Below are 27,174 nucleotides of genomic sequence, written 5' to 3' on the forward strand. Positions count from 1 at the left end.
AACGTTTCTATTGTTTTAGCGTTGCATTTAATTTAATCTCAACTGCTACTATTATATTATTTCTAAAGAGAATGCTATTAATAATTAGTTAAATTTAAGTAAGTAGAAAAATATAGCTTCGTTTTTTGCATTCTTTATTGTGTTGTTTTGTAATCAGATAAATCTCTTTTTCCCCAGAAAAAGCTAAAGTATTGTTTAGTTTTATTTCAATAACAAAATGTATTATTTTAATAACAAATAGTACGATTGTAGAGTGCAAAATTAACCTTTTTATGCGAAAACAATATAGTTTCATAAATGTATTGTTACGTATTATTTAGAATTAAAAAATTAATTTAATTGTAATTATAAGCTCTAATGTTATCATATTAATTATTTTCCATTGAATTATTCTGTTTCAAATTTTGATAACAAATTATAAAACAATAAAAGTTGGATGCGTTAATTGAAATCAAAGTGATTTCGTAAGTAGACTGTTATAAAAATTTTAATTTACACTGAACTCATAAATTAATTGAAATTTTAAGTTTTATCATTATCAATGAAATTAACTATAATAAATTGCATAAGAATGATAAAAGCTCGATATATTTTGAAATTTTAGTAAAATTATCTATAGTGACTCGTCTTTCTTTCATATTAAGTCAGATATTTATTTGTGTTTAATGAAAATATTAAAATTTATTACAATGTAGTTAAAGACATATACAGTCTTGGCTTGTAGTAGGCATTTGAAGAAGAAGATATATACTCACAAGTTGTAATGAACATCAGCCATATTAGATCGATAGGATAGAGCTTTCTTGTAAGCCCATTCGGCTTCAGATTTCTTTCCCTGAGCGCTCAGAATGTTCGCTAAATTCCCATACGCTAAAACAGAAACAGGAAAATTTATTAAAATCACTAAAAACATTTAATAAAAGCTTTGTTATTTAAAATTATTTAGCAATCACTTTTCTGTATAAAAAGTTTAATTCTTTTCAGTCTTCAAATAATCACACTTCAAAAATGCTAAGTAATCGATAATTTTTTTGTTATAATTCAATCGAACATTCTTGTTTATAAGAGTTTTTAATATAATGTTGAGGTGAATATTTATGTTATTTTACATGACTTTTTTGTCCTTGCAAACTTACTTCTTTTTATTTTACATTCAATTTAAAAGCAATATTTAAAGATCAACATTCTCAGTAAACTCACACAGACTCAATAGATGGTGTACATCAACTAACTATTTCGCGCAGAATTTATTGTTAGAATTCAATTTTATGAAAGTTTAATAATTTCTTTTTGTTATTTTTTTTTTAAGATTTAGAGATAAAAAAAAAATACCATAAAAGAATGTTTAGACACATTCCTTTATGATATTATAAAAAAAATACCAAAAAGGAATGCTTAACATGAAAATTAAACTCAATTTTTAATTAAAAAATACTATTAGTAGAACATGCTCAAACATTTTTCCATTTTTCCCATATCTCGTATTTGTAAAAAAATTTATATAAAAATTTCCATTTTTTTGTATGTGCTTTCTTGTAAATTGTCGACAATATTTTTACTTGCATTTGTCAACTAAATCGCCTCATATAGAAAAATAAATCGATATAGCAAAGCAAAATGTTTGATCAAAAAAAAAAAACTTTTTCATACTTCTTCAAACTAAATCCTTATTTATTTGGATATAGAAAGATATTTAAATTATGTTAGCATTCTCTAAGCATGATTTAGCAAATATATTTTTTTCGATAATTAACTTCATAAATAAAACTTTAAAATCTGAAATTTTATTTATCAAGTACAGATTCTTAATAAAGAAAATAAACTTCAAATTTATTTCTTTAATATAAATCTTAAGTTTAACACCTTCTTTTGTAAACTAAAAGTAATATCAAAAAACAAAAATACAAGTATTTAAATCTGTTGAGATTTAGTTCCAAAACAAAAAATACTAATAGCAAATTTTGGATTCGTCACTATTCTTTTTATTTTAAAATGTGAATCCTCACCATCTAAAATCTATTTAAATTGGTTGTCTATAAGTCAGAAACAGGTATATTTTCTTCTAGGCTCATTAGACTAGAATTTCGACGAGCACGTGAAATTGAAATAGTGAAGATAAAGCATTTTATGTTTCTCAATAATTATTTTTATTGTGAAAGTTTCCTATTTTAATGAAGCCGATGGCAACTATACATAAGAAATAAAAAGTTACGAGTGTCTGAAATGTTTTCTATTCGCAAAAAGATTGAAAATCTAAAAAGGCACTCCATAATATTCTAGTTATTTTCAAGAGTTTTTCTATTACTTCCAAGGCAAAATAAAATCATAGTTTCAAATTTATACGCAGTTGACAAAATACGCATTTTCGATATTCGGAACGGAGGTCTTATGGGAGACGAGAGTTCTTTGATTTAAATAAAAATTTGCTTTTCTTTATATTAAACTACAAAAATGTTGAATTATTTCTTTGAAAAGTCTGTATCGTTTACTGATTGTATTCAACACAATTTTCTTTGTGTTAAAAATTCGAAGACTAAACTCTTACATTTCTTAAAGTTTTACGAAACTATAAAATTTTTTGAAAAATATATCTTTTAATAAACAATAATAATTTTTTTTTATCTTTAAATCGAAATTCCCACTAAGAAGGCTATTTTGTAATTTCTTTTTATTTTCAAATAATATTGGCACAGTTAGATTATATATTTATGACAATGATCAATTCATTGAGTACTTTGCCCTTATAGGATATATGTAGACACTGTCTAACCATTTGAACGCATACCGCAATCATTTGTTAACGCTTTTCTATGGAATGACCTGAAACATCTTGAAAATAAACTGATTGAATCTGGTTCGCTTATAACGAAAATCTCATAAACATATCGTAATATAGCTCATAAACCAACTGAATAGTGTATAATGCACTAATAATTTTCCTTTACTTACTTAAGTTTAATTTTAAAAAAACATATAACTCGTTAATCTTGCATTACCCATAATTCTCATAAGAGGAATAGCTTCTACACTATAGCTACTTTCTAACTCCTTAATCAAGTCAGGATTCATCAAAATTACTTTATATTAATATTCGACATAATATTAACCTACATATTGATCAATCGAAGTACGCAATTTAAATACATATTCCTTAAAATACTAAGATATAAACTTTAAATTTCCAAACACATAAGAAATTATAAACTTTTGTGTATAGTCATCGTATGTAAGTATAGACATTAAAAGCTCTTAACTAATGCAATCACATTAAGACGTTTGATTTAATAGTTCCCTTGTCTTTTGGGTTGAGTTCCCATTAACAAAGCTAAAAATATAAGTATATTTTTATTTTATGAATTGTAGCTATAAATCTGCTAATTTAATTTTATAGAAATGGTCATACAATAAAGAGTTCCAAAAATAATAAATGCTTTTACTGAATTTGATATGTATTATAGATAAATACTTACAGATGGAGATAGATACATAAATATTAAGTATAGTTTTTTTTTCTTTTTCTCTTAAATTATAAACTTTATCCCGCTTCTCTTCTAAGGGAAACTTCCATAAAGAATTCCAAGAAGAAAAAAAATCCCTCACCTTAAAAAATGAAAAGTTAATTAAATCCCTTATGACAAAAAATTACGTAAGCGAATGTAAAAAAAATAATCTTTTGGGTAAAAAATTAAAAAAATTTTTGTAAAAGAAATAAATGAAAAAAGAAATAAATAACATGGAAACCACAGCAAGCCATTAAAAGAGTGTACAAAAAAGTGCTCCCCGTTTTTCTCTTTTATCTTTTAAGGAAACGTGCACTCTAAAATCATAACATCTAAGAAATTTCTTCTTCACTCTGGAAGAAATATTCCCTAATAAGTACATTAGGGACTTTTTTTCCCCTTTCAACATTACAATAAAAACAACTTAGTGAACGTTTAAAATTAATGAAGGAGTGTTTTTATTTTCATTCGAGGGAGTTTTTAAGCTTAAGAAAAAATAATATTTAATTTTTACCTTAAGTAGAGTGTGAAATTACCAGCAATGGTGATTATAAATTATTATTTGTAAACAACCTCTTTACACAACCAACATCAAGCAAAATTGCTACATTAAGTAAAGAAGAAATGAAATGAAATTCGTGAAATATCTCAATTTTTTCTTCTTTTTCTTAATATTAAAGGGATAGAGCTCTAAGTTGGACAACTTATCAAACTTATTTTAATATCCCGCGATTATATTTAATGAACTTAGTTACTTGTTTATAGAAACATGATCCAAGGTTATTTTTTTATATACGCCAGTGTTTTTTAAAAAAAATATTGTCTTTTAGTTTCATGTACTACTGATCTAAGGCACTATAAGAAAAATTAGTTTTCATTATCATATATAGTATCAAGTTTTCCTAATCGATGTATAAATTATTTTTGGTGTAAATTAATTTTTTATCAGTAAATATATATATTGAAATGTTACAGTCAAAATACATTTTCTAGCATTTTTCAAACTGATATATGCTTTAGAAAACTTTCTAACGTAACTCATCAAAAAGAATGAATAAATAAATAAACAAATGAAATAAGTAAAACAATATGCAAGGATAAAAAGATTTACAAGTGGCTGCTTACTTCAAGGATTCGCTTTGTAATTTCAATTTTAAACTTGTATTTTTAAACGAAATGAACTTTTATGGGATGAAAATTACTTTACAACAATCGGAACATTTTCATAATATTTATAATCGAAAATATATAAATACAATACATTGTCTAAAATATATATTTATCTTACTTTTTTTCTCTTTTTGTGTGTTTAATGTAATATTCCAGAAACTAAATGTTATAATCTTGTTCTCTTGTGGACCTCTACTGGGAGGCTTAGGACCTTCTGTATTCATAGATCATCGCTTCAACTTCTTTTTTGTACTCTGTGTTTTTTTTCTCTCTCTACGCATGATCACTGTATAGTTAGTTCTACGTATGGTTTGTGTTTATTGCTGTAATTGTCATTTAATTTTGCCGTTAGAAATAATGAAAAAACTAAATGCTAGCAAATTATGGTTCATAGTTAGGTGGGATAAGTTAGTCATTCCTTGAATGTTAGAACTTTTAATTTTCAATAATCATTGGATTTGATGACAGTTTATGTCATTACTCTATCTTGTAATAATTCTGAACAAAGTTAGCAGTATTTTGTTTCTTATCTATTATGGTTTGTTAGATTGTTGCCTCTTCCGGGTACTTAAAATTATTAAATTAGGCAAAATGCATTTTTAAACGTTCAATTCTTTAAAATAAATCTTAACTGTACTTAAGTATCATTCAACACCAAAAAAAGGAGAAGAAAATGCAACGTATTGCAAACAAAATTTGCCACAATTAAAAAAAAATTTCCATTAATTTTTCTTCTTAGTATGCAATTTTTCTTTCAATTTTATATATCGCTGAGTTTTAATTACGTAGTTTTACAGAAACACGTTTCAAAAACGTAACTATAGACTATAAAATATAGTTTCCAATAGCTTTAAAAATACTAATTCGGTAACGTAGCCGTTACATGCCATCCGCGTTGATTCGGGCATAACAGAAAAAATATTTATTTAAGAATGTGTTATAAACTATATTCTGATTAAAAGTTATAAAAGCTAGTAAACATCTCTGGTGTTATTTTTCAGAAAATTGAAAAAACAGAATCGTCTATAGCTTAATTTATAACAATGCCTAATTTTCAATTTATGAGGAAAAATTAGCTTTCCAAACGGCCTTCCCAAACGTAACAGTTGAATTTATTGAATGATTTTTAGTATCGAGGTTAAAATTTTCCCTAGCACCCGCTTTCCAAATCTAAGAACTTAAATACTAATTGTTCTGAAGTTATCAGAGAGACGCATACACAAATTCTTCCTTTTATTGTTATAGATAATGGAGCGTTTGTCCTGTTAATTGTGTGGAGTAAAAAAACCTCCTTCAGTAGTAATGTATTTGCAATGTTTATAAAAATTTTCGTAAGTCAAAATGTTGAAATGCGGGGCATCTCTACGATTATTCACTCGATATAACGAATGCTTAAAACTGAATAATTAGTCAATTTAAATTTTGTCTCAAACGTCTGGTACAGATCTAATTTTGATAATTATCATTTCTGTATCAAATATACATTCACAATGACTTACCTTTAGGGGGATTAATAGGAATTCCTGATCTATATAAATTTTCTTCACTCCACCAGTCTCTATTTCGACGCACTGTTCTCACAGACATAACAAGTAATAGGACTAAAATAATGCCTAAAACTATTCTTTTCTTTAAAAGTCTATCTTGCCTCCTGTACAGTCTGTCAAGTCCAACTGCGACGAGAAGGCAAAAACCCATACTCGGTATATACAGTACTCTTTCGGCCACAACAAAGCCAACATAGAAGAACAAGTTCGTGGCCGGCACGAAAGGAAAGGCCAGAAGACTCACGGCCAATATCACAGCATTCCAGTGGTTGTGCACAGCACTAATATAATTGCAGTCCGTCTTATAGGCTGCTGAGTTAAAGTTTGATGGACATCCATTGGCCACTCCATTACTGTAAGACGACCTGTGATGCCCATTCGTGCAAGAATTATTGTTATTGTTGTTGATCACACAACTATAGTTCTTGCTCCTGCCGTATTGCTTGCCTAGCTGGAGCTTGTTCGTCCACGTGTAGTACGAGGAGCAATTGCAAGAGCTGTGACTGCCGCACAAGGCACAGGACTTTGGTGAAGACAAGGTGCGTGAGATGTGCACGACAAAGTGGAGGACAGTCAGATAGAAACAGGCACTGAAGATGTTCCTTGGGTCTGCGGGGTGAGTCAGCAAGGGTATAGACTCCATGGACCAATCAAAACTGAGCCATCTCGGACACATTAATAACCAGAAGTTGAATGCGGGAAGGTAGAGGAATGTGAGGACTCTGGTGAGCAGGGAATTATTGTCTGAAGCTGGATTGTCCGCTGGAGCAAAATCTGGCGCTTTACTACCCATTAGGTGAACGCGCAGAACAAGCAATGTGGTTGCTGTACCTCCAAGATACATCAGTCCTTCTCGCAGGAAGCTGTATTTTTTCTGAAAACAAAGTATACAATATTGATAAGTATAACCATGTTTTAGTAATCAACTCTAATCACAAATCAGATCAACAACTTTAATCAGAAATTATGTCGTTACATAGCTTGCATATGAGTCAAAATGAAAAATAAATATAAATGCAAAATAAATAATAACGCATAATAAATATAAATATAATTACAATCAATGACTTTAAATGAAATTTCACGAATGTGTGCTGTGTGGTTTATTCAATACTACATATAGATTTTCGTTAATGCCAGTCTTGTCTGGTCAATACCATAAAATTGATATTGAGTTTTAATTATTTCCATTGGGGTACTTACTACTAATCACCTGATTCTGTCTAATCACGTGGTTGAGCATGGCTAGTTCACATTACAGCTTTAAGGCTTGAGCTTATTAAGCACACTGGATTAATTATCGGATCATATTTAACCTGCAAGCGACGTCGCGCATTTGTGTCGAAACTGACTTACGCGTGACATCCCCAATTATCAGCCACTTTTCTAATTAAAAAAACATATCTAGAGAAAAATGGTTGAAATAATTTTTCTAGCTGCAAAAAAAACTGAACATTTCACGAAAAAATTCCACGAAACAATTTCACGAAAAGTGCATTTTTGGCGCAAAATATGTGAACAAATACTTGATTTAAAATATTTTACCCTGATAAAAATAATCTTGCTATCTCTTGCATAACTTAACCCTAACTTAAAATTAGTTGTTCAAAAGTTGATCAAAAAAATTTTATCGTGAAAAGATTAAACTAGTTGCCGGGAAACAAGGTACAGGATTTATATTTCATGTATTCTAATATTAACACTGTATGATTAAAATATATTTAATCTTTTACAATTCCGTATAAAACGCGTAAAAAAATTTATAACGATTACTTTATGTAAACACTTTAATAACAAGCTAAATTAATAGCATTTTTCAATTTCAAGAACTCCAATTTAATGTTATAAGTAAATTAAAGAATAGAAAAAAAAATTTTTTTTTTTTGAAATATGTCTTAATTCTTAAATCTCAACGCCATTTGAAAATTTTTAAGAGTTTAAAAACTTTTTAAAAATATAATACTTTTGCTTGTTTTTTATTTTAAACTACACCCAATATAGCACAACAAATATTTGGAGCCAAATATTTCTACAGCAAATTTAATCCATAAAAAAGGGAGCCGCGTTATTAAATTGCAAAGTAATCTTATTTTACGGACTTTAATTAAAAAATTTCTTTATTAATAGATTGAAGAAGAACGGAAACAATTAACTTTATTTCTAAATTAAAAAAAAAAAAAGAATTGTTGGCGTTTTTACCACATAATTTCTCTGCCAGATAATGTGACACTTGATATTCTCTCTTTAAACCCCTCTCTAGAAAATATCACCCATACATTGAGACGTAATTGAGGTAAGGGCGTTTAATGAGGTGAGCTCCACCCGCGCCCCGAAAGGTGGGCATGCTACAAAAGGGCGAGGTAAAAAGGAACAAAGCTACAGATCACATTAATAACCTCCCCGCCATCGGAGAGCAGCGATCCAATTTCCGGACTAAAAAGGCCATTAAAGATTCTTAATTTAATGGGAAATTAGGAAACTTCGATAAATGATTGCTATGTCTGTTTGACATATTGTTTTAACTGTCGTCATTGTCTAGGCCATGTCTTACATAATAGGAAATCATCTGTTCGATGTCATGCTTACGCTTTATTGGTACTTAAAATAAGAGCTTCAGTTTTCCAGCAATTGACAATTCAAATGCCTTTAATTTGTTGGCTCAATATTTATAACATTTATTCTTAAATTAAGCAATTCCAATAGTTGTAGAGCAAGGATATAACGAGTTCCTCTACTTAATTGTTACATTGATAAAACTAGGTGGATTCTCCTTTTGAGATGCATAAAAATTTTAAAACTCTCAATTAGGCTAGTAATTTAACTTCGATGCATGTCTCTCTAAAACACGTGATCTTATAAATAAATGAAATCCTGTTTCGCGCATTCCTTTCGAGCTACAAATCTGAGCGATTTTGTAGGTTTAAATAACTACTAAAAATGATTTGCAATCATGATTATAATACTTTGTTGAACAGGATGAGAAGTTCAATTTACTTAAGAGCCTGCTTTGACATTTTCAAACTAACACTGTAAAGTAAGTTGCCAACCTAACTAATACAAAGTGTCTAATCATTTCCGTGAGGCAAAAATTTAAACCCAATGGAATAAACATTGTTTAAAAAAAGATTAAAATACAATTTTTTTTTAATAAAAATACTATGTAACTAAGAATAAATTTTGATAAATTATTTTGATATTAGAAAACTATATATTTATATAGTATAAGAAGAAATAAATAAAATAATTCACATTGATTTCCCAAACTATTATCATTTCCACACTGTAAAAATCGGTGAAAAGGGGTGACATCATCCATAAAACTTATTTTACCGTAAAATTCCTTTTCATACAGTATATTTTACAAAAATAATTATTTAACTGCAGTCCTTCAGTGATTTTACAATTAATATTACTGCAAAAATTACGGCATATTAGATTTTTTGCTCCGCAAGTTTTACGGAAAAAATAGATTTTACGGTAAAAAGTTCCGGCATCCTGAGTGCCGATACATTTTACCGTTATTTTATCAGGAACTATTTACAGTGTAAAATATTATTAAACTTTTAATTTAAATAGAAAAATTTTACTATTTAATTTAAAAAGGTAAACTTTTTTTTAATGCATTTTACTTGGGATACTCCTCTACATATATCAATGAATGAACTAAACCATTAATCAATAATAGAATAAGACATAACAAATCTAAGCAAATTAAAATCAATAAAGCAAACTTTACATTTATTTTTCTCTCTATGTATAAAATATGATAAAACCCCGGAAATGGTTTTGGCTTCCCAAATGCAGGTATTTTTTAAATTGAAGAGGTAATATTACGGACATAACAATAACCATTTGGAAACATTTCGAATGAAGATCTATAATAATTAATTGTGCAAAAGACAACCTTACCTGACTCAAAACGAGCAGAATATCTTTTGGGTGCAGCCTGTGTATAATGAGCATATCATATACAGCGCATAGGATCAAAACAGTAACGCCATGCTCTTTTGTGAGCATAGACGCAGCTGATAACAAAAGACACAAATACAAATACTGTTTTTTGTCTCTATATTTACAATATCTCATGTAAGACAGTAGAGCTAACAGAAAGAAAAAGGCAGCTCCGACATCAGCACGTCCCACTACTCCGGCCACAGCTTCCGTGTGGATGGGATGCACGGCAAAAAGCAGTCCTGCCGTCAGTGTGGGCAATATACTTCTGCAGAATATGATGGAGGCAAAATGCGTGAAGAGGCCACACACCATGGTGTGCAGCAGCACGTTGAAAAAGTGGTAGCTCCATGGATCCATACCTCCCAAGGCATAATTTAGCCTGAAGGAGAGAACACACAGCGGTCGGTATGACTTGTGAGATCCACTATGGGTAAGTGGTGTACCCCAGAAATCGTTGTAGAACAGCTGGCTGACTGGAGTGCTTGGCAAGAGATCTTGGTTCGTCTTGATGGCACGGCTGTAATAAAAAAAAAGATATTTCAGAAATAGCAAAATATTTACATATTATGCGTGCTAAAAGCTGGTACTATCTTCTTTTGCGCAATTTCATTAACTGATTGTGGATGTGGCTAAATCACATCGCCTTTGAATTATCCAACTGTTCAACAAACTTTTTAGACGTACCTTGTATTTATTAATCTTATTTAATAATTATCACATCTTAAATCTGAGCTACTAAAATTCATAAAATATTGTTTTATTCGATAGATTCGATAGATTTCATAAAATATTGTTTTAATTCTATCAATTACATAGTGTTGAATCTATACCTTTTGTTTTGCGAAGTATATTTGTTTTACAACGCATTTGCAATTACAACTACATGATATTAATGCTTATATATTTTTTTTCGTTCAATAATATTTTCAACTAAGAGAACACAACTTTGTACAGTATTTTTATTTTAATTCAAACTTTTTAAATGAAAGGAACAAAAGTTTTGTTAAAAAGAATAATTTTCTAAATATATTTCTTTAATTAAATGAACCCCAGAACACAATAGTCCATATATCTTTCGTCATTCTAATTCATATATTCTAAAATTATAATTAGTAATTAGAAAAAAGGACTCTGAAGTAGTGGGTAATTTTCAAAGGTGTATAATTAGATGCATTATCTGAAATCCATCAATATTTAAGAAAAAATTCTCTCTGAAAGAAATCATTCTTGTGGCGTTTTTATAAGAGAATTGTTATTTTTTACTTGCTTATTTATTTATTTTTGCAACAAGATGTTTCCCCGCTAATTCAAAACAGTACTATTTTATATTGATGTGTGTTGAATAAATGAAAAAAAAAAACTTTTTCTATTTTCTTGCACAATGCAATTTCTTAAAGGGGTCGTATACTGAATCGCCCATAGCCCAAACCATTCTTAACGAACATGATGCACGCGTCGCATCTTTGTGATGGTTTCTAATATCAATGTGTTCCGCAATCAAAGGGTTGCGGAAACATCACTGGAAACAAAAGCAGAATATTCTTTTGTTTGAATTATATACATTCAAAATCAATATATATATACTTAAAGTTAAAAAATGTTTTGTTTGAAATGTTTCATGCAAATCCGATATAATTACAATATGAGTGAATTAATTCCTTTTTGGCCTCTCAGAAGTTTGAATAATTTTCCCAAATTAATTTCAAAGGAACGATTTTTGAAAACAAAATAACTCAATTAGTAAAATCAATGAAAAGACTCCCTAAATGAACTTGCAAGCAAATGCTACCTTGTAGCAAACTTCCTCCATTTTCAATTTCAGAATTCACAACCTCTCATGTTCAAAAATAACACTCAGCAATAAACGACACTCATAGTGGAGCCAAACGTGAATCAATCCCCAATTATACAATTCCTTTCCCAATAGCTCAAGTATTTCTGCAATAATTAAAAATTTTTCTCCGACAATACAAAGAAACCTCTTTAGAAATTCTTTTCTATGCCATCTTTTCAACGAGCCTAAACATCCGAAACTCTCATTAAAATATTTTCCCAGATAACCAATCCCGTGTCGTCTCCGCAACCTTTTACTTCACCGTACCATAGGAATATTGAAGATACTCTGATTTCAATGGCTTGCACAAAAATGACTTTTCGCGGACGAGCACAAGCCTTTAATTAAACGAGCACTTATGGTGGGAGCGTAGATTATTAATTCCCTTTGGCTGATAAATATCTACAGAGAAAAGAGTTTTGCGAGTTGAATTAATTTAATAATATACCCGCAGCTGGAAAATGATTCACCATAAAGAAACGGAAAGCTTCGCTAATTAGGTGAACCGTCTGACGCTTTAAACTGTTTTACAGAGTTTGCTTCAGTAGTAGTTCTTATTTTCAAATAGAAACAATGACAGATTCAGTTTAAGTTTTTGAAACAAATGTAAAATATCAAACAAAATTGATTAAACGAACTTAAAATTTTTATTTTGATGAAAAAATGTTGAAAATGTGACGAGACTAATATTTATCACACAATTTTGCGATGGTGAAATCATCTCTTTATGGCAGAACTGAATATAAAGGTCCCATTAGAAAATAAATGTAAGTTTCATGACATTATAATAAATTTCATATAATTTGTGAGGGCATGTAAGAACTTGGTTTTACAAATTGTACTTAATAAAAAAAAATTGCTTAAGACTGAATTGAATAGAAAATAAATCAAATTGTTACATTTTAATGTAAGTTCGAGAGTTACGACAGAATTATATTTTTTTTTATTGTGCCATGAAAAAAACTACTCATAAGAATAAACAATAATTTCTGCTCATAAGAATAGACAATAATTATTCTATTTCATTCATTAGAAACGCGTCGTTTTAAAATTTAAGTTGTGTTTTTTTAAATATTTTGCACGAACAGGTAAATGTTTTTTTTTACTAATTACTTCCCTTTAAAAGAGTAAAGAACAGTTTTTTTTAACAGCTTTAAAGCATGAAGATAACTATAAATTTCTAACAAAGTAAATCCATAGTACAAACTTTATCGGAAATGTAATATACCTATAATATTTTGAGCGCTTTCAGATTGCGAAGAAAAAAAACCTTTCATAAAGTTTCAATCCATTATAATTTATTCCCAAAAATGTAAAATTGCTTAAATTTTTTGCATTCATTAATAAAACTGTGAATTTATTTCATTCCTTTCATTAAACCCATTCATTTGCGATACTGAAATATTTCGAGTTCGTTTCAAAGGATATGACATAGCTAATCTATTTGTCAGAAAAAAATGAATTCATTAAAGAGCACAATAAATTTATTAATTAAAAAATTAATTTTAAACTCAGTTACGTTTAGCAAAATCTAACACCTTCTTTATAACCTCTTTGTAAAATCTATTACTTTTACAACGTAATTCCAATGCTATTCACTCTACCTCCGGGATTTAAGTATGGCACAGTAAAATGCGCCAACAATTTGGATGAGAATTAGATCCCATTGTCATCGTGAAAGCAGACAATCCTATTTCAATGCTATGCATAAAAATGAATATGAGTTTGGATGTTATATTTAAGAGAAATATTATTTAATTTGTATGCTATATTTATCCAGTCAAGTTTGCCCACATTCGAAAACATAAAAATAAATTGGAAAGAATGACTAATTCAAGTGAATGAAAATATTTAATTATTCAAATGCATGTGATTTATTAAAGATCAAACAAATGATCCTTGAGTTTCGATTAAATAAATTCATTGATAACTTTTTTTAAATTAAGATGTTAAAGAAATAAAGCTTATTTATTTACTCCTTATAATATAGAATAATTTCTGATGAATAATGTAATACGTAGTATACATTATTCATCAGAATATATTCATCAGAATATCATTTAATACGTAGTATTAAATGATATTTCATAAGTGCGTGGATTATTTACATTCAACCATAAACTATAAACACCATGCCCGTAAATTTAGACTTGAATAAAGACTTATTTTTTATTATAGTGATTTACATTTCCTCGATAATAAATTATTTGAAATTCAGTCATGACTTTCACAGTCACATAATTGTTCTTATTGATAAGTTTGTTTTCTTCAAACATACTTACTTGTGATGATAATGTGTTACCATTTTTCTGTAAGAAATTACTTCCCATTTACTCATATCATAGTTCTTTAGTCATTAAGATTGTTAATTTTTATCAGTAGGATATTCACTTTTGATGATAATATTTTGCTAATAAGAAATTTTCTATTAAATCTATTAAAAATTTTTATAGATTCTCTTATAACTATCACAATCGTTATAACTATTTCAATAAATTTAAATAAATTAACCCTTGACGATAATGTTTAGTTATTTTTCTTTTTACAAAAATTTCAGATTTGCTCATAACAATGATAGTCTTGATTATTAATTTTTAGTCACATAAATAAGTTTATTTTCTAAGAAAGTGCTTTGAAATTTTTTTACAGACATTGATTTTAAATCATTTATATCTCTTGTAAAAATAGATAGACCATTCAACAATTTTAAGTTTATTAAAAATACTTCTTTAATGATAATATTTTTGCAGCTACATAAAAGAGTATTAAATTAGAATAAATCGTTTTATTTTAATGTCTTTCTCTCAATTCATGTTAGGAATAAGAATTCTATTCTCATGTAAAAAGTATCATTTAAAGAAAACATTTGTTCGAAAAAATATTTGAATAGAAATGATTGCAATATCAATAATCATAGACTAGAATAGTGCTTTTATATGTATGCTTGGTTACTATTCAATTCCCTTTCAAGAACAACTTGGAAGTAATCCAAATATAAAGTATAAGCGATCAAAAGACGTTTTATGTTCAGGAGTCATAGCAAATATTTATCTCTCCAAATATTTTCTTTATTTGTCATTTAAAGGCTTGGTATTGAGCCAACTCTTTATATTTTTAGTGTTTGATGTTTATTAATAACAAACTTTGAAGCATAGACATTTCTGACATTTTCTTGACACAATTGTACTTTCCAAGAATACTTTCAGTTTCTATTCTATAAGAAATGCTACACATATTTAAGATTTTATGTCAAAAATCAAGTACAATTTAAATTTCGCTTAGAAAACCATTGAAAAAAAAATTGAAGCAAATAACGTTAAATTAAAAGTTTTACGAATCAAGTAATTTTTACACTTCCTTAATAAAGATTGATTTTGAATATTTTCAAAGAAAGAGCTAATGTTTAAAGGCTTATAAAATAATATTTGTTTTTTTACCTTTTCTTTCCTAGAGCATTTAGCTGAAGTGGACTAAAAAATTATTCAAATATTTTAAATATCTTTTAAAAATCTTCAAAAAACAATTGTGACTGCATGACGTGAGGGGTCGTTAAAATATTTACACAAATAAAAATAAGCATTCATAACTAGCAATAGGAACAGAAATCAAATATTTATTATTAAATTATTTGAAACATTTAATAACTACTTATAGTTATAATCCTGAAAAAATGTTATCTTAATTAGATTTAATTGAATCTAATTTTATTTGAAAAATTTAGATGAATCTAATTTACAGTTTGAAATAATTTATAAATAATTAAAACGCTGTTTTCAATTCCAGATTAAACTGAAAGTATTAATGTAGTTTTAGAATTTAGAATGATTCCAAGATTAATTCGAAATACTTGTCGTTTAAGAACTCCCATGTAGTTACTGAATGATGCTGTAGGCTTGCAACTATTTTTTTATTGGTTTATTTAAATATTTTACATTCAAAATTTAAACATCTATTACGATTTTAACGATTGCATCCAAACTTTTGACCAAGCTTTGAAAAAGAAGGAGTAAAAACATCGAAAAAAGGAACAATATCACTGTTGCCGCTTCAGTCGAAACAAATATGTAGAACAGTCATATTAAAATGCATGTTTACCTTCAGTTAAAATCGAAGCTGGGAAAATGTCTCGATTTTGTGTTATTTATTTATAAATTTTATAAAACCAAAATATAGTGACAACCGAACATGAAAAACAAGATACCTTGTAAGAGTATAAACTAAGTACCATGTGTTCTTTCTGAATGCATTAAATGCCAATTCTTTACATTTAAATGTGCTGAAAATTTTAAAAACAAATATATTATATCTGAAACATTTGCAGTTTAACGTTCTATAATGAATGAGAAAAGTTTTTATTTGATTCTAAAAACGTAAAAAAAAAAAAACAATGCTTTTCCTTGAACATTTATAAAGTTTCTAGTTAACATTTTCTTGGTGTCTGGCAAATATTAAAGATATTTTTCAAATGGTTATGTGTTCTCTGAATTAGAAAATATCGTGCTTCCCATTACTTATCAGAATCCAACTTATTCTGTAGGAGAGATAAGGGCTATTAGATCGGGGTTAATATCTTTTCGTTTAACAAAGTCTGGATCACAATTAATTAAAAAATAGACAACATAACATAACACTCCTTCAAATGCTATATTCTTACATGCATTATTACTTCAGCTATAAATAGTGATCTCATTACATATTTTATCCATAAATATTATTCAATCCAACAATGCAAGCTGTCAAAAAATAAAACTCTGTAAAAAGGAATACATAGTAAAATATTTTAATTATTTTATAAATGAAGAGTTTTACATTAAAGATACGATTATTTATGAGGAAGGCTAATTTAAACTTCAATTTAACCTCCCACGGAAAGTTTCCAATTAAGCTTATAAGTTCATATTATATCATATAAATAATTATCTTTTCAATTAAATTTTTTTAGCGAATTAATGAATATTACTTATTTTTTCATAAAAAAGTGATTCTCATTAAGCAATGGAGAACGAAATCATGAATTTTTTAAATAATTACCGTAGCCATTTTATCGTCAGAATGCTTATTTGATATTAGTAATATGAATAATGCATGAAATGTTTGCTTTCTCAAAAAGTAAAAGGAAAAAGAAAGAAGAAAAAAAGAGAGAATGAAATAAGTATAATATAGTGTATTGAATTTTTTTTTAGATGGATAAAAAACGAGACTATGTTTGTCTTAAATAAATAAATACAATAAAGTCTTCCCTTTCTTCGTGCTTTACAACAATCTACAAAGAAAGCTCAGAGGCTATGTCTAAGCTATTTCAAACAATTTCTTTGTTAAATAGCTTATATTATTTGCTTTATCGAGCTGGGAGTAATAAATGGCACTAACTCAATAAATGTTATGTAAAGATTGAAGCAGAGAAATCTACCTTTCCAATCTTAAATGCATGCTCATGTTTGCTCAAACCGTTAAAACGACGATTTTCCGCCATTAGCATTTAGACTACTCTCCTCCACTCGAACACGTTTCATGCATCTGCGCCATCTATTGAGTCGTAGGAAAAAGAAAAAGAAGATAATGGCTCGGAAGAGAAAGAAATAGCACCGCATCCAACAAATGTACGGAGATAACGGCTGAATATTATTTACATTAACTTGCAAATCTAAGCGCAAAAAGAAAAAAGAAAACTAGTCTGTAAAAAAAAAGGGGGCTATTTTGAATTTATTTACAGTTCTGCATGCGTACGGCAGGAATTTAAATTTCTTCTCTGTCTCTTAATCTCAAAAATAATCCAACAAAAATGGGTAATAACCCAGAAATGTGACATTTGTAAGTTTCAAAATGATTTACAGATAAGAGAGGAATAAATTTTGCATACAAAATAAAAATAAATTTTCTTCAGTAAATGTGGAAGAAATATTTTAAAAGAAATATAACGGATAAATGCTAGTATCTTTTGCGTTAAATCAAATGTATAAATCTGCAAAAGATTACAAAAATAAATATAAAAGTTTTTTCCAATATTTTTTAAACATGAAATTTTCTTAACGCAAAAATGAAATAAACTTATGCGGAAAAATATATTGTTAGTGCAATATATATATAAAAAAATCGCTATATCGAGTTTTCAAAATTATTTAATCAATTCAATTCGAAATTCCTTTTATATTTTAAGCACAATCATCTTCGGATTGATTAAGTGATTCGCTTGTTATTGGCTACTATGATATGTTTGATTCAGAAATTCCATCCAAATTACTTCCCGAATGTGGACTGTTTGTTTTTTAAATTTTATGCTACTAATGGGAATTCAAATGGAGAACATTTAATCTGTCATAGAACTCAGTCATAGATATGAATTTCAAGAATTAAACTCATAATAGCGCTAATTGAAACAGATTTTAGAAAAATTTGGGTAAATGTAACTTTATAATCTAAGATTTGTTAACATTACAGGTATTTCCATATGCATTAAATAGGATATTTATGTATTATATTCAGAATCGTCTCAAATAATAAAATTGTTTAAATATTGATAATTATCTCAAATTTTAAATTTTTATAAATATTTTGAAAATTTGCTAGGAAGCAATTTAAGTAAGCCTTCTTCGTCTATAGGTCTGCAGCCCTTTGCGGCTTGTTTCACAATTATATTCTCTACAGCCCTCTGCTTTGACTTCTACTCCTATTCCACTTAGAAATCTGCATTGCTTCAAAGTCGTCCACCTTTTCCTTTGGCGGTCTCTAGGTTCTCATAGGTGTCCAGTTGATGATCTTTTTCAAGACGTAATTATTGTCTCTCTCTCGTCTCTATGTGTCCAAGCCATGAGAGTCGCTGGGATTTCATAAAGCGGACAATATTTTTTCCTTTTATGATTTTCTCGATTTCTAGGTTCGACCTAATTCGCCTTTATCATTAATAGGTCCTATTATTCTCTTAAGGACCTTTCGTTCAAATACCAGCAAGTTATATTCCTCTTTTTTGGTCATTGTCCAGGTTTTACTTCCATATATCACAATTATTCGAATAATAGTTTTATAAAGTCGCATTTTTAAAGATTTCGAAAAGTAATTTATTTTTCAAAAAGTAACTGTATAAAAAGTATGACCGGTTTCCTTCAAGAATTTTTGCATTTATATTTTNTTTTTTTTTTTTTTTGCTACTTCCTGAATTGGTGATGATGGAGCCAAGGTAGGTGAAACTATGCTCTCTTTCAAAATGAAAATGATAATTATACTAAAATAAGTAATTATACTAAATACACGCGACTATTTTAATATAAATTCACTTAATTTCAGGGACATTTTAAGAAAAGATTTCCAATTCTCAGAACCATTTGTTTCTATTTTTAAGTGAGAAAAAATTAAAAAAAAAAACGAATATTAATAACTAAAAACATGAAGCTGTCATATTTATGCACAGAGCATTCTTCTTAATTTTTCAAAGTAAGTCCACTGTAAAATGAAACACAAATCATTTTAATTTTTAGGTAGTTTTTTTCTTCCAGCCCCATGGCTCGAAAAGCAAAACACGGAAAAAATATGTTTATGAAAAAGAAAATCTTTTACTTAACTGCTCTTAATGGAATAACAGAAGCTAAATACCCGAAAGTTTTGTAAAACTTTTCAGAAATTAAAAGGGGGGAACACTTTGCCTCTTATGCTAATATTTAATAATAAATCTTTCTCAAGTGTTTTTTTTTTTTAATCTTCTTTTTTTGCTTCCCTACCCAACCATCTACAGAGGAAAAAAAAATCTGGAAACCTTTTTTTCCCCTTACTTTTGAGCCCTCTTTTGGTTTTTCCACTCTTGCAAAATTCCAAGCACGTTACACACGAATGGTTGCTTAATGAGAGTAGCACGCGGAAGAATAAAATTTCCCCACTGACGTTGGCAACAGTGGTATATCGTGCCCCTGGTGGGGTTGCCGGTAATTAAGCCCACGGAAGAATGATAATAGAGCCATGGTTCAATAGCAGCGCATCCTTTTTAGTATTCAGGCGATTCACAGTCACCAACACATTTTGCAGTGGCAACATTTGCTTAAAAGGAATTTTTAATCAATGAATTCTTTGCTCAAAAGTCAAATAAAATAAGAAAATATTTAAAATTCTTTTTCAAAGTAGCTTCTGAGGTTATAAGTTAATCGCTAGAATTTGATAGGTAAATTAAGCACCTTAGGTGAGAAAAGCTACCGAATATCTCTAATTAAGAGATATTTATTTGGATAGAATATTGATTAGTAGAAGTGCAATCTTTGCTTTAAATTTGTTTTTAATGAGATTGATGGTACAGTTGAACTATGCCATTTGAAATAAATATTGTAAATAATCTGTGATATACATTTCTATTGACAGGAGTTTTAATGGATCGCTAAGGCTTTTTATAGAAACATTTAATTTTGTTTGGATGCATACTTAACATTCTTTTCTATTTTTCCTCCTTACGATTATAAACTGTAAGCATAATTTAAACGATCGATTGAGTTGTATATATAAAAAAAACTTTTTCCTTCAAGAAAAATGTTTGGTGATTCGTTGAGGCCTTTTAAAAGCTGTGACGGACTAGCAACTTGAAATAGGTACATCAATTAAATTACTACATTAGAATAACTAAATTTGGTATAAATTTAAAAATAAACTTCATTAAATTAACATTTAAAAATTAAAAGTACGGAAATATTTTCGCGTGTCGCATTTATTGGGTAAAACAAGAACTGGTTGTTGTTTTACTGTCAGAGATTCTCTCACTGAAAAATTTTCTTTCTTAGGTTATTTGAACAGAAAATTCCATGGGTCTTATAGATGGGTTTTCAGATAATTGCATGGTCCCGAGGTCTTATTTTGCAAACAGAATTCTTCATAATTATATAACAATTCCAAAAACTTTTCTCAAGAATTTGAAGGTAAACTGACTTCTTTTTCGATTGTTAAATCAAATAATTGGTTTCAGTCAAATGTTTAACTGACGAATCAGGAAAAATATCCAAATGAAAGCCGAATTAAGAGCGTCTAACTTATGCTAAATAAGGGAACAAAAAGTGAAACGAATAAATTTTGAAATATTATCAAACAAATTTCTTCATCATCAAAACATCATCTGAAATTAACAGAAAATATGAGCACTGCAGTTTCATGCAAATTTCATGATATGGTGGCAATTTCAAAGAAGAAAAAAACATATGTCTGCATTTGTTGCTAACCCAATATTTTACTGCCATATTTTATTGAAATAATAAATTAAACATTTTTTTGACATAATAATATTCAGAAAGTAGCAGAAATCCTTAAAAATAAATATTGGGAAACTTTTTTGCAAAACATTAAAATTAGAGCTCGGAGTTTATTTCTAGAATTCTTTTATTTCTAGAAGAATATAGAATTCTATCATTTTCATTAATTAAATGTAAAGAATTTTTTTAGAAAATACAAATCACTGATTGCAATTCTTCAATATTTCAACAAAAGTATTATGCTAGAGATAGTACAAAAAAATTTTTAATATAAAATTAATAATTTTTAATAAGAATTTTTCATGAGCCAAACTTTTTGCAAGCCGAATCTTGGAGAAAGAGGCGAAAATTTGAGGTATTTTATTAATTATTTAATATTTGCAATTTGATTATTTATTTAATACTTTAAACACAAATAAATTATTTTATACTTGAAGAATAATACACCCAAACAAATTATGAAATAAATATTTAAATTTTTTTACCGATGCCCATCCGATTTATATTCGTCATTCAGGTGTTAGTACGACAGGTTTACTCGTTACTCTTTCAGATATATCATATTAGGTGGACCAGCGTTGTTTCCACAGTAAGGACAGATAGGGCAAAGAAGGAAAGAACATCCATGCCGTGTCCGGGATTCGAACCCAAAACCTTTCTGAGGTGAGGTCAGCTCACTGAATACTACACAATCCGATCAGCTAGTTAGCTTAAAATATATCACTTTAAGAAAGCTTCCATAACCCAGAAAAAACATTCCATGCTTTCATATCCAAGGAATTTTCTGATGGATACGAAAACTTTGAAGAAATTTACATTTCCTTTTTTTTAAGACCTGATTCAGAATATTTTCCCATACTGTAGGAACGCTTTCAAAGAGAATTCAAAGAAAAAAAAGAGAGAAAATAATTTTTCCACATACTTTTTTAAAAGCAAACTTTTTTATAAGCAGGAATAAGCAGAGAAATATATCAAAAATTATCATTCCCTAAAGTAAAAATTTTAAAAAAAAACATAGAATGAAATAAAATCTGAAAATTGGAACTAATTGCAAAAGAAACTTAAATTTTCTATAAATAATTCACAAACTTCCAGTGAATATGAACTTTTTCCGGAAAGAGAGATTGATGACGGAAACTACTTTTATCTATTTTAGTTGTAAAATAATTCATATAAATTGAAAAATTTCAAGAATAGTTGTATATAGTTTAGAATGAAAAATATATCTTAGATAGATTTTATTGAAAAGAATGACAGTATTGTGTGCTTTTGGGAAAAATATCTATTTCGAGATTATGGGTATTCAATATTTTTTTCAATATTCTGCAGAAATAATCTGGAGTCGAAATTTATTTATCAGAAAGAAACGACCTTGTACTGAATATATTATCACGATAAAATAATGATTTTATTTTTACGATAACGATTTCTAAAAATTGGGAAAGGGAAGACACCGTCATGATTAAAAACAAAATTTTCACCAGTCTTTCTTCTCAGCCAAGTTCAAATAGTTACAATATTACATTTAACAATTTACAATATTACAAATATTACATTCAAATACGACCGCCGCGACTCTTAAGCACATAGCTTGAACTGGGAACCTCACGTTTCTTTTCTATCAGTTCAATTCATGAATGAATAATCTTAAAAAGTCCACATTGAATGTGCTTCCTGGCTTAGGCATGTTTTTTCTTGATTATGTTGGGGGAATACCACAGAACTAAGAGAAATCGAATGTGTTTACGAAATAAAACTATTTTGAGATTGTAAGTCGATTTTGAATCAATATTTTAATCCTGAGTAAAAATTTTATTGATCAAAAGAAACGGCCTTGGACTGCATATACCATCCGATAAAATTATGATTTTATTTTTACGATAACAATTTCTAAAAATTGGGCAAGGGGGAAAAAAACCTATAATGATCGGAAACAAAATTATTGCTGGAGTCTCTTTCTTCTTAACCTAGTTCAAATATTTACAACATTCAAATTCAACCGCGACTCGTATCACATAGCCTGAAATGGGCAGACAGACCTCACGTTTCTTTTCTATCAATTCAATTCATGAATAAATAATCTTAAAAAAGTCCGCCTCGAATGTGTTTCCTAGCTTGGGTATGTTTTTTTTTCTCCTGATGACGTTGAGGGAATATCGCAGAGAAACGGAGGGAAAAGTTCTTGGCATTGTGCCGAAATGTTTCTTTTTCCTGTCAGCTCAGGGATTTTGGGAAGAGGTGGGACAAGGAAGCATTTCCCTAATGGATCACGTGACCTCCTTCTGTGCCCAATGACGCAGAATGATTGGCATTTGAGATCATCGGGAGCTCTTACTTTTTGCCTATCCACTGACGAGATCGTGTAAAGGTGATATTTTATTCTTAGGTGTATGTGGGGGTGGCTTGGAATAAAGAACTCGGATACTGGACCGAGAGATTCTTAAAAATGACCTCTTACAGCAGCTTATGAATATGAGAGAGGAAGAATTGATGCCTTTTCTACGTGGTTTACTTGAAAATGAGGTCAAAGTTTTCATATATATATTGGTGGATACGTTTTTTGTTATTTACTTTTCTATCTGAAATTGGAGTTTCATAAAATATTTTATCCTTTTATACGATGGTATATTCTGGAGAGAGAAAAACAACAACATTGATTTCGCATTCTCCCAGGAACCTTTTTAGTTCTTGCCTGCAATAAGGACATTTTATATTTATAAGCAATGAAACTTTTTACATCTAAACGCATATTTTAGCATGGTGTAATTTTATTTAAGAACAATAAAATTATGAAAAACAAAGTCACAAATCGCTCGTTGTACAATTGAGTTTACAGTGCTCATATTAAACCCTAAATCAACAAAATGCTCTTAAAACTTAAAATAGAATGATCCATTTAAAATTTATTTTTATAACACAGCTACTTAATGCAAAAAGAAAAAAAAAGCAATATTTAAGATTTAAACATTAATCGAGAAGGAAAAGACAGAATTTTAAACTAAAAGTAACATATTGTTCCGCCCTTTGGCGGCAATTTTTACAAGTGCTTTGTAGTAAAAGAAAAGAAAGAACTATACTACATTTTGTACTTTCAATTAAAAATAATTTTCCAAATGTTCTAAGTTCAAATATTTTAATCAACTTAATAATATTTTTGTGACATTATGTCTATAGCATATTCGTTATTTTATTTACAAATTATTTTAGTAAGAAATTTCAAAAAAGGATAATATTTTTATCATGAATAAATCATATAGTTTGATAAAACAAAAGTCATGTCTAAGTTAAATACCAACGTGCTAATCAGTAATATAGTATAGCATACTTTGTTTTCCAACTACGACAACATAAAAAAACAATCCGAATTTTTGAAATAAAAATACTTATTATGTACTTTAAAGGTAATTAACATTTCAAAAGGATAGGATGTTTAATACGAAATGAAATAAAGTTTCATTGCATCGATGAATATGGACGATATTTGTGACATCTAATATAAAAAAAAAACACAATTTATTATTCAAATTTCGAAAATTAAAGGTCAGAAAAGTTTCCATTAAAGTTATTTTAAAGCACACGCCGAAAAAAATGAATAAATATTTTCCGCTGAAGAAACGTTCATGAGTTGCCCCTGACAGTTAGCTTCCCAACTGAAAGGGAAGAACTGGCTGAAAAACAACTTTTACAGAATTTCTTCTCCTCGCTGATGGAAGAAAGTTGCTGCTCACTATCAGCTTGTAGTGTTAGCGTAATTTTTTAATGGTAATTTCATGACTGATACATTTGAAAAAGCATTTTTTATTTTTATTTATCAAAGATATGTCCCTAAACTCTGGGTGTTTTAATTGATTTACTTTTCAGTTTATGTAAAATTTAACTTTTATTAAACTATCTTATTAAAAGAAGTTATTTGATTCTGAGGGACAATGAAAATAATATCAAAATTGGAAAAAATTAATGTAAAAGATCTTATTATTTACTAGCAATTATTTATGATGTCATTCTTTTATATTTTCCTTTAAACTGATCAATGTTTTTCACTTTAGAAAATTTAATAATACTCTAAAATTTAGTAATTAGATGGTGATAAAATTTGTATGAAATGTGTTATAAAGTTTCAACTGTTTTTAAAGTGTCAAAAAGCATAAATACTAACTTGATTAAATAAAATTTGAATAAAAATTGTTTTTCATTATAAACTGGAAATAACTGCACAGAAAAAATAGGTATTTTGTATAAAAAAAATTTATAATATATTTATGTGAAAATTTATGTACTTTTATTAAAATGTATTATTTATTTAAGCTTTTAATTCATTTTACAAAGATCGCTAACAATGTAGAAATATTCATAAGTAAAACTGTTAGCCACTTATACTAAAATATGGTAAATGAACAACAAAATAGTGATAGTTAGGTAATGTATAAAAAAAACGAAAAGAAAAAAAAAGAAAACCACCACTGTTACTTTTTTTAAATGGCTGAAGTCCTAATTTCATAAATAAAAATGCAATTATAACGCTATTTCTATATCTGTAACGTACAATATTATTTATTTCTCTAAGAAATTAAGTTTGAATATTCCTCATTAAACTAAGAAAAAAATATATAAAATAGTATAACATCCCTATCATTTTAATTATGTGGTACAATTAAATAAATTAATTCCAAAGGAGCATGATATAAAGAGTTTCAAATTTACGAAGGTTAAATGCTTTTACAACCTATAATTTTTAGTAGTTCTCGTGGTCTAATAAAACAGCCTAGAGCAGAAAAAATGTCATGAAAACAATGCTTCAAATGCTCATTTAAAACAATAAAAAAAAATTGAGACAAAAAAAAAAAAAAAAAAAAATTTTTTTGCATGCAGANAATGTAGAAATATTCATAAGTAAAACTGTTAGCCACTTATACTAGAATATGGTAAATGAACAACAACATAGTGATAGTTAGGTAATGTATAAAAAAAACGAAAAGAAAAAAAAAAGAAAACCACCACTGTTACTTTTTTTAAATGGCTGAAGTCCTAATTTCATAAATAAAAATGCAATTATAACGCTATTTCTATATCTGTAACGTACAATATTATTTATTTCTCTAAGAAATTAAGTTTGAATATTCCTCATTATACTAAGAAAAAAATATATAAAATAGTATAACATCCCTATCATTTTAATTATGTAGTACAATTAAATAAATTAATTCCAAAGGAGCATGACATAAAGAGTTTCAAATTTACGAGGGTTAAATGCTTTTACAACCTATAATTTTTAGTAGTTCTCGTGGACTAATAAAACAGCCTAGAGCAGAAAAAATGTCAAGAAAACAATGCTTCAAATGCTCATTTAAAACATTAAAAAAAATTGAAACAAAAAAAAAAATTTTTTTTTGCATACAGATGACACAAATTTTTTTGATATTCTAATTTAAAATATAATAAAAATTTAAACAAAAAATCATATTAATGTGATACAAATAATGAAATTATTGCAATATTCCAAATGCTCATTTGAAATAATAATAAAAATTAAAACAAATAAAAGCACATTAATGTGAAGCAAAACTTTTTAATACTTAAAATGCTCGTTTATAACAATTATAAAAATTAAAACGTAAAACTTTTCAATTAGAGGTCTGAAGACTAATCACTCTCTCACTTAGTATCTATTCCCTCAATCGAGATGAAAGATTCGAATTAGAAGCTTCTACGGCTAAAACTTTAATTTATCAATCAAGTAACTTTTCCGCCTTTAAAATCTAAAAGCGGCTTTGTGCCGATGGCAGTCAGCCCGTGTAGCAACCTTTTCAAATCTAATTTTTGCCGCTTCACAGGGTTGCTATAGAAACGGGCATCCTATTTATTACGCAATGGAGTATAAAGAATTTTATTGCCGACATAGAGGATGCTCCTCCAACAAATAAGGGAGGCTGCGGGGGTGAATGATAGGGAGGGGA

General features: G+C 28.2%; 1 protein-coding gene across 2 annotated transcripts in view; it reads right to left on the bottom strand.

Annotated features, from left to right (window-relative positions):
* The window catches only part of LOC107449167 (Transmembrane O-mannosyltransferase targeting cadherins 2), a 339,786-nt gene that overhangs the window by 14,950 nt on the left and 297,662 nt on the right, over positions 1-27,174 (bottom strand). For both annotated transcript variants that reach the window (XM_043039502.2, XM_043039501.2), the window contains exons 3-5: positions 10,127-10,688; positions 6,170-7,091; positions 756-870 (exon numbers count right to left, since the gene is read on the bottom strand). In XM_043039502.2, the coding sequence (XP_042895436.1) occupies positions 756-870; positions 6,170-7,091; positions 10,127-10,688 (1,599 nt within the window). The remainder of the gene's footprint in view (positions 1-755; positions 871-6,169; positions 7,092-10,126; positions 10,689-27,174) is intronic.

The sequence above is a fragment of the Parasteatoda tepidariorum genome, chromosome 1 (assembly GCF_043381705.1).
Source record: "Parasteatoda tepidariorum isolate YZ-2023 chromosome 1, CAS_Ptep_4.0, whole genome shotgun sequence".
NCBI lineage: Eukaryota > Metazoa > Arthropoda > Arachnida > Araneae > Theridiidae > Parasteatoda > Parasteatoda tepidariorum.